The sequence below is a fragment of the Podarcis melisellensis genome (genome assembly GCF_964234715.1).
Source record: "Podarcis melisellensis genome assembly, chromosome: 3".
Lineage (NCBI taxonomy): Eukaryota > Metazoa > Chordata > Lepidosauria > Squamata > Lacertidae > Podarcis > Podarcis melisellensis.
In genome coordinates this window covers 68636352-68647261 of record NC_138530.1, presented here as the reverse complement: position 1 = coordinate 68647261, position 10910 = coordinate 68636352, and the positions used below count along the sequence as shown (strand labels likewise).

General features: G+C 44.1%; 1 protein-coding gene across 1 annotated transcript; it reads left to right on the top strand.

Annotated features, from left to right (window-relative positions):
• Nucleotides 1-2670: 2670 nt before the first annotated feature.
• On the top strand, nucleotides 2671-10495 carry RWDD1 (RWD domain containing 1). Its single transcript, XM_081905017.1, has 7 exons — nucleotides 2671-2881; nucleotides 4824-4889; nucleotides 5793-5923; nucleotides 6974-7117; nucleotides 8119-8251; nucleotides 8461-8523; nucleotides 10211-10495. Exons 1-7 carry the CDS (start codon nucleotides 2809-2811, stop codon nucleotides 10321-10323), a joined length of 723 nt encoding a protein of 240 aa, XP_081761143.1. The 5' UTR covers nucleotides 2671-2808; the 3' UTR covers nucleotides 10324-10495.
• The last annotated feature ends 415 nt before the right edge of the window (nucleotides 10496-10910 follow it).

Sequence of the window (10910 nt, the reverse complement as noted above, 5' to 3'; positions counted from 1 at the left end):
GTGAGAGGGGTGATCCCATAGGTGCTCCTTCTATCTGTTTGTATCTTTGTCCATTGTGGATGAAGTACGTGTTGTACTTCCTTATATCAAGGGCACTACAGATAAAATTAGCAAAATCCTCCATAAACACAATATCAAAACAGCCTTTTGCACCAACCAAAAAATAGCCAATATCCTCAGAAACCCCAAGGATAAAATCCAGTTGGAAAACCAAGGGGTCTATGAAATACCCTGCAAAGTCTGCCCAGCCACGTACATTGGACAAACAAACAGACGAATAAATGCACGTATCGCAGAACACAAGAATGCCGTCAAAAAAGAAGAAAAAACTTCCTCTCTTTTCCAACACATGAAAGAAACAGGACACGAAATTAATTTTGCAGATTCCAAATTGCTCTTTAACATGGAACATCACCACAAGAGAATAATCATGGAAGCCATCGAGATAGAGAAACACCCTCACAACATGAACAAGCGTGACGACACATCCCGCTTGCCAGACATCTGGAAATTAGCCCTCCCCACAAAAACTGACACCAGATCCAGAGGCACACAGAACGCTATCACCAATCAACCACACCAGACCCAAACCCAGACCCTCTCCACAGATAAATTACAGACACCATCCATTAGCCAAACCATGGTGGCACCTCCGGATGCTGCACCCCCCTGCAATCCCTACACAGATCTGGCTGACACAGGCCACAAAACCACAGCTCGCCCCTATACACGAAGCCAAGCCAGAGCACAACTAAGTGCAGTACAGCCATCTTCTCAGAAAAACTCTTCACAAAGTTCAAGAGGTCAAGACACAAAGACTTTAGCAACTAATCCACACCTAATGACCCACCTAAGTGGTACTCAGGATATCACTCAAGAAATCACTCAAGATATCCCTCAAGTAATTAAGGAACAAAAGAAGAAAAGGCACACTAGCCTGGGAACTTCCTCTCTGCCCAGAACATTGGAGGCTATACACCACACCCCCTCAACAGTATTTATAGGAACTCAAACACTGAGATCCTGCTCTGTTCCAGTAACAAGAAGCCGAAAGCACCAGCCTGAAGATGACGAGTGAGACCTCGTCGAAACGTCGCCTAGACACCCCAACTTTTACACGGGAAGACACCCGAGGACACCAAAACCTGCATTCCTGTACCCGTGAAAATCTACGAAAGCATATATATATATATATATATATATATATTTGCTTTCGTAGATTTTCACGGGTACAGGAATGCAGGTTTTGGTGTCCTCGGGTGTCTTCCCGTGTAAAAGTTGGGGTGTCTAGGCGACGTTTCGACGAGGTCTCACTCGTCATCTTCAGGCTGGTGCTTTCGGCTTCTTGTTACTGGAACAGAGCTCTGTTCCAGTAACAAGAAGCCGAAAGCACCAGCCTGAAGATGACGAGTGAGACCTCGTCGAAACGTCGCCTAGACACCCCAACTTTTACACGGGAAGACACCCGAGGACACCAAAACCTGCATATATATATATATATATATATATGACATACAGTATTTATCTCTTGTGTACATTACCAGCAACTGTATCCTTGAGAAAATATATCTAGATTTAAAAGAAACAATTAATGCAATGGCTCTGTTTTTTTCCTTTAGAAGTATTTTTAGGTTGCTAAATGCTAAGCTTTTAAGGGATCTCGCAATAACAGAAAATCAATGAGTTGAATCGACGATAACCATGTCCCCTGACGGCTGAATCATCTCTTTCTTTTTGCTTTGTAGTGCCAGCTGGCGACTATGGAGTACTTCTACCTGCTGTTAACTTCCTCCTCCATTATAAAAACATTAGAGGATGGGAAAGGAAAATATGCCCCACAGTGTTATGAATTACTAGTCTGAATTTACAATCTTCTGCTATTTTTTTGCATGCATGTCAAGAATGCCTCCAATATTAAGCTGGCAGCACATACCTACTGCCTGCTCCTGACTCCTATTTCTCAACATTCCCAGTCATCTGACGTGCATCCACAAGCCTAAAAACCTGCCCTGTTCTGTATCACAGGTGAGGAACCTGTGGTCCAGGGGCTCACCTCATTCTGAGACTCCTATCGTTGCCTCATTTTTGCTTTCCCTCCTCAATTACTTTACTCCCTTTCCCTGGCTTTTGAAAGCGTTAGGACTGGTGCCATACGGGGCTTTGGAGGTGAGAATAGAAATTAAAGCAGCGGTGCTAACACACATTAACCTGAAAGCAAGTCTTTGCTAAACTCAACGGACTTCTTTCTGAGCAGAGATCCGTGGGATTGCAATGTGCGGGCTGCAATCCTACATGTACTTCCTCGGGAGCAAGCACCACCGCGCTGTTGTTCTGTGTTTCCCTTCCATTCCCTGTTATCCCTGGAGGACTTTACGGAGCTGCTGCAACCCGTGGAGACCCCAGATTCCCTTCTCCGCATGACGGACAGGAACAAATACTGTAAGCGCTTCGAAGCGGAAGAGAAGCCCCCGCTTCTTTCCCGGCAGCCGCTTCTTTCCCGGCTAGCCAGCGTCTCGCGAAGCAACACGCCTGCTTTCCAGGCAAAGAGGCAGCCGTGGGAAAAGAACCGAGCCTGCGCGCCTCGGCGGCAGGCAGGCGCGACCAATCGTCGGCCGGAGCCACGGATTTCCTTGCCAGGCCGAGGAGTCGAGTGGCCGAGTGGGCGGCGCTGCGTTGCGCGTGCGTCCCGGCGGCCTGAGCAGTGCCTCCCTCGGCTGCCTCCTGCGCCCGCCGACTTCCTTTCTGCCCCTGCTCTGCCGGCGGAGGCGCTTGCGGGCCGGAGGGTTCCATGGCCGGCCGCGGGGGGCCATGACGGACTACGCGGAGGAGCAGCGCAACGAGCTCGAGGCGCTCGAGTCCATTTACCCGGACTCCTTTACAGGTGAGCGGCGGCGCCGCGTGCGGAGCCAGGTGGGCGCGGGCAGGGCGGCGCCAAGTTTCCGGCATGCGCTGCAGCTGTTCTTTCCGCACTCCTGCCTCCCGGCGCGGCGATCGCCCGCATTGCCAGGCTGCTCCGAACTTCCGGCTTTCGAAGTGGGAAACCTCCCTCCAAGGTCCCCGTCCTCGTCCCCCCCCCGGTTCCTAACTGGAGAAGTTGCCAAACTTTTGCCTCGGGATCCTGGGTGGTGGGGATTTGCACTTCCCACTTTGCAGCAGGGACAGCTCCCTCCGGATGGTGGAGGTCCGGGACGGTGCTCTCGCGCCTGTGTCCTCGGCTCTCAGGCTCCCCATAAACCATATGGGCCCCTGGCCTGATCCAGGCAGGGCTTTTCTTAGGGTCTTCACAGCTTCTCATGAGGTGCCCCCTCTGCCATGCTGGTGGCCCATGAAGAGCAAGGCAGAGCAAATCACGCAAGTAGTCTCCTGAAAACCTGGCCCTCATTAATCCTCTTAATACCACCACTGTAAAAGACTTACTAATTTGAAAAAAATCATATCCTGCCTTTTGATCTTAATAAAAGAGCTCCCAAGATGGTTTAGCAAATAAATTACGGACCATGTTAAAACAAGCCAAGACATAACAATATGGTGTGGAACCACATTCTGCTGAAATCAAAAGTGTCCTTGAGTTCAGTTGGAGCCGTATTATGAAATGGTTCTTGCTTTTATTCCAGAGATCCAAATGTGTGCTCTCATTTTCCAGACTTTGCTTCACATGATTCTGGGATTGGATCAAAACATCCCTTGGGTTTTAGGCTTGGTTTTTGGTCTTTTGTGCTGTAAGAAGCCTCTGTGGCAGATAGTTATTACAGTGGTACCTCAGGTTACATATACTTAAGGTTACAGACTCCGCTAACCCAGAAATAGTACCTTGGGTTAAGAACTTTGCTTCAGGATGAGAACAGAAATCGCGCAGCAGCAGCAAGCCCCATTAGCTAAAGTGGTGCTTCAGGTTAAGAACAGTTTCAGGTTAAGAATGGACCTCCAGAACGAATTAAGTACATAACCAGAGGTACCACTGTATGTCTGTAATACCAGATCACTTTGGATCACAGATGTGCAACTTTCAAAAGGTGTTTGTGGTACTTTTGAACTAGCATAAGGGCCATGGCATAAAATCAGGCTTGCACACCTGCTTGTTCCATGCTGTGCTACTAAGTAAAGGATGAGAAAGCTTAGATATACTTAGAGTGGACCCACTGAAATGAACGAACATCAGTTGCTTAACCCCATTTATTTTAATGGGTGTACTCAGGGTATGACTTAGCTTGGATGTTGCCCTACATTTTTATGTGTCACACTTGCCAAAAAGGTTAGCAAGCACTGTTTTGACTTTACACTGACACAAATGAAAACTGCTACAGCTTTGTATGGGACACATCCTTCATATACATTCAGTGAAACTGGCTGTGTAGCACTAAATAAACCAGGAGGAGTTGTGCGGCAAGCCTATGCTGTAGATGAGTAGTATTATCCCTGTTATTGCAGGTAAGAGGCAACGTGTTATATGTGGGGCTGCATCTGAAGATGGTTTGGAAACTTCAGCTGGTGTGGAATTCAGTGACCAGGTTGCTCACCTGGGCAATACGGTTTCATTGAATCATAGAATTGTAGAGTTGGAAGGCACCCTAAGCTATGTCCCTTCCTCAAAGGGGAACGGCTCTTGAGTTAATAGAGGTTATTCCTGTCCAGCTGATTCTGGGATCTTGGTGAGCTGATATCTAATTGGTCTTTGAATTTCGATCCAACTTCCTATATAAAACAATTTAAAGAAAAGAGCAGAAGCTATTGTGTTATGGCTGATGGAGACAAAACCAACCAGCCTCTGGGTGGCGGAGGCAAAAACCTTTATTGTCTTCATTTATGACTTCTTTCTTCAACAGTGTTATCAGAAAAGCCAATAAGTTTCACTATCACTGTGACATCTGAAGCGGGAGAAAATGACGAAAGTAAGTTGACTGCTGTTGAACTTTCATATGGAAAGAGATCTCCCACGAAGAAAAGACATTTGGCATAAAATGCTTAAAAGACTTGATTGTTTCTAAATTGATAGGAGGTGGTCCGTTGTTAACAGTTTAACAGTACCAGGTCTGCAGATTAACACAGTCAGGTGGGCACATATGGGGTAAGGCAGTACTGCTAGTAAACTGGTCCTAAACCATGTATGGTCTGAAGGGGCAAGCACTTAGCTGAAACAGACCAAATCTAGGTCTGGTCAGGGTCTAGTTTGGAGATAGCCTGGAAACCGCATCTGTGTTGCATTGGGTTCCATGACAGAATAAGGTGAAGGATTTATTAAAACAAACAAAAATATAGATTGTTAGGCCCACTACACAACAACAAGCGTAGCAGTAGCTTCTTTTGTTGCAGCTGCATGTTGTCATTGAAGCATTTTTTTGTTTTCACCATGGGAAAGGATGAGTGTACAGTGGTACCTTGGTTTACAACCATAATCCGTTCTGGAGGTCCAGTTGTAAACCAAAACAGGTTGTAACCCAAGGCGCGCTTTTGCCAATGGGGCCTCAAAAAAAAAAAAAGGGGGTTGTAATCCAAAAAAAGGGACATGCACTTCCAGGTTTGATGTGGTTGTAATCCAAAACGGTTGCAAACCAAAGTACCACTGTAATGCAGTAAGGAAAACTGAGCTACACTCCCATTAGAGGGCTCAGACACCTCTTTATTGCATTTAAAACAGCAACCACCACTTTGGTTGCAGGTTGCACACTGGTGTGTTTGTGTGTTGGGCCTTCATCATAACTAGGTTGTGTAAATTGCTTCTAATATAATGAATGTCAGTAGGTGCTGTTGGCAGCATGAAGCAATGATTTCTAATGTTTTCTGTTGCATTGTAGCTGTCCAGGCAACCCTCAAATTCACATATGCGGAGCGCTATCCTGATGAAATCCCCCTCTATGAACTACTCTCTCAAGAGAATCTTGAGGACAGTGACATCACAGACATACTGAAATTATTACGTGAACAGGTAAACAGCATCCTCTTTAATAATGTTTAATAACATCAAGGTGCAGCAAGTTCAACTATTACCCCATGCTTAGCCATACAAATGCTTTACAAAGAGGAGAATAAAGGGTGTGCTTGTTTTTTCAAGCTCAAGGATAATGGGTTCTGCAGATAGGTAAAGTTGATACAATACTTAATGGATAAATATAAATCTACTTCAAAAACAAACAATTCAGCTAATGTTGGTCCCTCTCCATTAGCTGACAGAGCACTTGAAAATATCTTGCACAGTACCAGTAATAACAAACTTTAGTCTATCACTATTCTGAATTGTATTATTTTTGCTAAACTCCTGGCTTTGTACCACAATGCCTTAAAAAAGCAAGTTTGCATTGAAGTGGTGGTAAGGAATCTGTTATGCACCACCATTGGCAATATGGCAGAGTGTTAAGGATAATTTAAGGCTGCAATCTTTATATGAACTTAGCAGGAAGCAAGTCCCATTGAGCTCAGTGGGACTTAATTAAAGTAGGATTGCGCTTTAGCCTGCATTAAGTTATATTGTGTATGATCACATGAATTCCAGGGTCTGCAGGTGGCTTTGGAAACCTTTCAGGGTAGCATTTTATTAGTTATTGCTCATTATAATAGACCATCTATTTTTCCCTTTTATGAAATGATTTATGAATTTTACAAAGGCATATCTGCAGGGTTTGATGTTATTTTTGTCTGCTTTTTTAATTGTGGCATCAGAACTAGATTGGCCAACGTAACAGTAACCTGTTATAGGATATTCTATCCCACAACGCATTGGAAAGTGCAAAGATGGCCTTTGTGCTGTTTTTGTACTAGTTGGGAATTGCAGGTCTGAGACAATATGAGTCTTGCTATATACAAATAATAAATAGGAGTGATTTATCTTGAAGCTGTTGCTCCATGCGGATTTTGCATTCAGTATATCTATATTTCTCCCCCATTATCTGCCTGCTTGGCAACGTTCCTCCCACAGATTTTGTATTTGCTGTGCATGATGTGACTTCATTTCCTGCTAAACATTTTTTCTGTATTTCAGGCAGACGAGAACCTGGGCATGGTAATGATCTTCACACTAGTATCAGCTGTGCAAGAGAAATTAAATGAAATAGTAGATCAGATAAAAACAAGAAGGGAAGAGGAAACTAAACAGAAGGAGAAAGAGGCAGAGGAAGCAGAAAAGGTGAAAGTTTAGTTGAAATTGTTTTTCTTATCTGTTGAATACAAGAAATCTTAGTGGACTCCCCGGCCTGGCTAAGTTTAGCTTTACTTTGATACACTTTGTGGTAAATAAGGAGGGCTGTTAAACTCACTTTGCCTAGTCCAGCAACCTCTTCTAAGTGTTGTTCTTCTTGTTGTTATTAAAGATCTGTAACCCACCTTTTCAACTGAATGATTCCCAAAGCTATGGGACCAAATTCGAGGTTTTGGTACCAATATGTATAGGCTTATCACAGCTCAGGACCAGGTTACTTGAGAGCAGTGCTATTTTTCTAGAACTCACCATAAGTGCCTCCCTTGTTCTCTTAGAATGGCAATGCTTCCCACCTGAGAGGTGCCAGAACTGAGTTCCGGTGAGCTCCAACTGAAAAAAAGCCCTGCTTGAGAGGCTGAGCCAGTAGGTCACTGCATTTTGCAGAAGCGTTTCTCCTTGAAGTCCTTAAAATGATGTCAGAAACCCACTCCACAATAACTCGGAGCTGGGATTTCATTGTAGCTGCCCCAGTTTTCTGCTACAAAATCTCTGCAGAGATATGACAGTTTCAGGAAACAACTGAAGACATTTTTTGTTCCGATAAGCTTTCCTGCTGGGTGAAAAGGTTTCTTCCCTAGGTGGTTTTTTTTTTTTTGGTATTGTTTTTAAAACAGTCAAGGAGGGCAGGGTTTTAAACTGTTTCTAGTTGGTTTTAGGGTATGTTTGAAAAATTGCCTTGAAGTTCAATGTGAAGTGTGATTTATAAATTAATAAAATAATAAGTTAGCTCTCAAGCACACTACCCCAACCCCCCACACATGTGAACTGCAGCCGTTAGTCCTTTAGAGGATGAATAGGGACAGAGTGTTTCTCATTTGTCCCTCAGTCCAAGAGTACCAGACAGCTAGAGCAGACTTGTGTGTTCTTGATTGTTTTGTTTTCTGAATTGTATATTAATATTGTTTGTTTGTTTTGGCCTTTCTGCGTAGCAATGTTTCCATGGCACCCCGGTCACCATTGAAAATTTTCTAAGCTGGAAAGCAAAATTTGATTTAGAGATGCTAGAATTTAAAAGAAAGAAGGTGAAAGAGGAAGAACAGTCTGGCAAAAATAAACTAACAGGTAAGAGGTATCAGTTGCCTTAGGTCAGCCCTTCCCTAACAGCTGTGCGGGCTGGTGCTGATGGGATTTGTAGGCCAGAGTGGGTGGAGGGCCCCAAAATGGACTTCCGAAAGCCATCTAGGTGGCCACTGTGGGAAAGACGATGCTGGGCTAGATGGGCCTGATCCTGCAGGGCTGTTCTTAATTTATTATGTTCTTATTTCTTACAGGGAAACAGCTGTTCGAAACAGATCATAATCTTGACACGTCTGATATTCAGTTCTTGGAAGAAGGTACCTGGCGATTCCCATTTCCATTGCTACAAATTGTAATTATTCATACCGAGAACAAAATCTGCCCCTGGTAGCGGCCTAAATGCTGCCTCTAGCACTTTTGGAAGGAGTTAAAAGTTTTAATGTTTTGCTTGCCAGTTCTGTGCTATAAGCACCTGGTGTGAAGCGCAGGATGTGTCCCTGCAAAAAGGGATGGCTGCCTGGCTCCTCATCCTCATTCACCCCCCAAATGTGGCCAATGCGCTGATGGAGGGTGGCAAAGCTCTTCACCTGTGAGGGGAGGGGGCATGTCAAAGACAGGCAGAAGCTTATCATGTCTCACCCTGGGTAGTGCCTAGTTTGGGTGTCTGAGAGGCTCAGGTTCATCACCTTGGCTGCTTGGCGTAAAGACAAAACAGAAAGGTAATGATTAAAAGTAAAAAGAATGCACCTTATTCTCCAGAGAAGCAGAGATATAATGCAGCCTTAATAATGTAGGCAAATTACTATTATTATTTTTTATTGAGTTTATATACCGCCTTACACCCAGAGGTCTCTCGGCGGTTCACAAAACAAAAACAAAATATATTATAAAAATAACAACAACCCAATAATCCGCCGCCCTGCCCCCCTCCCCGCGCAAAAGCCACATTTTCAAAGGGCATAGGATGTCAGTCAAATCAACCAAAGGCCTGGTTAAAAAAAGGAATGTTAAACATAAGGAAACATTCAAAAGGAAAGTTTTTGCCTGGTGCCTGAAGGTGTATAATGAAGGCGCCAGGCAAACTTCCCTGGGGAGAGCATTCCACAGATGGGGAGCCACTGCAGAGAAGGCCTGTTTTTGTGTTGCCACCCTCCGGACCTCTCAAGGAGGAGGCACTCGAAGAAGGGCCTCAGAAGGGGTCCGGGAAGGTTCATATGGAAGGAGATGGTCATGGGGTTTACTGCATGAGATTGTAGCCTCAGTATAAAGGGACCAAGGTAACAAAGAACTTGTGGAAAATAAAAGCCACTTTACTGTCCAGAAGATGTCACTGTTGTTCCATTTTGCCTTTTTGGAATGGAAAGCACTTGAATGCTCCGGTTTAATTAATCATAGACACAAACTGCAGGTTACATAGAATCCAATTATTCTTCCCTATATTTCTTTTGTTTTAAATCCAAAGCAGCTTGTGGAAGCTCACAATGAAACAAGCGAGCGTGAGGAGAGCAGAGGCTTAATCCTTCCCTCAGTGTAAAACCCTTTCCCAAAGCTGATTTTTGACCAGAGGAGACATAAAGTCCCTATAATATAGGCAACTGGGAAAACTTCAAGATTATTGTTTTGAGGGCCCCTTCCCCATAATTTGTTGCACTCAAACACTGCTTAGGCTGTGTTGGGTTTAAAAATGTTTAAAAGGCAGAGGAAGAATTGGGATACTCCATATAACAAACCCAAAATGCATGTTGTTCAACAGCAACTGATGGCACGCAGTGGAGATCTAAACTGCCTTTTAGTTCACAAACCTCAGACACAATGCAGCCCACCAGACCTCTCCATCTGGCTTGCTTTAGATAATCTGTTTAATATAACTATGTAGAGCAGTAGATGGCATTGACTCTTCATAGCATTTTGCTAAAGATTCTTAGCAAGCATAGCAGGCAGTCCATCTGGTATTGGGCTTTTGAACTCTAGAATGACATTTTTATCTCTCTTCTCTCCCCAAAGCTGGAAACAGTGTGGAAGTAGATGAATCCTTGTTCCAGGAAATGGATGATTTGGAGTTGGAGGATGAAGAAGACGATCCTGACTATAACCCTGCCCATCTAGAGAGCGACTAGATGGAAATTGTTGTACCGACTTTACTGATCAACCTGTGTGAACATTTGTACAGAGAGACACCCACATATGTTTTGGTTCCCCTTTTACTTAAGACAAAAGTATTTTAATTCCAAGAGGCCACCTTCTCTGACATCTTTCATCACAGATAATAAATTGACTTCAGGTGTTTGACATTTGCGTTCTTGAATCTCTTGCGTTATAGAAGAAGCTGTACTGTGTGTTGAAGTTTAAAATGCACTTGAAATGCTAATCTTACTGTATTGCAAAGGCCTTGGGTTTGAAACGAATGCGTTGTGCACAAAGCAAAACACAGAACGAGAAGCATTCTCATATTATCTTCAGTCCCAAACCTTCTTAGGACCAGTTGTTCTGAAAAGAAGTTGCTCTTTAGAACTCTCCCTTTCACAGCATCCAAAGATTATGGAAGTACAGTGGAGGTGTTCATTTTAATAATGATAAAGAGAGAAAGGGCGAGATGTACAGATTTGCTTTAGGAAGTGTATTCGGTGTTTGGCTCTAAATCAGGGGTCGGGAACCTGTGGCCCTCCAAATGTTAAACACAAATTCCCTGGAGTAGCTGGCAGTG

What these genes read in the sequence shown, in the direction of transcription:
- RWDD1 (XM_081905017.1), top strand. Translation starts at nt 2,809, where the DNA reads ATGACGGACTACGCGGAGGAGCAGCGCAACGAGCTCGAGGCGCTCGAG. An exon ending in TGAAATTATTACGTGAACAG is followed by an intron (nt 5,924 to 6,973) that starts GTAAACAGCATC and finishes TCTGTATTTCAG; the next exon opens with GCAGACGAGAACCTGGGCAT. An exon ending in TATTCAGTTCTTGGAAGAAG is followed by an intron (nt 8,524 to 10,210) that starts GTACCTGGCGAT and finishes CTCTCCCCAAAG; the next exon opens with CTGGAAACAGTGTGGAAGTA.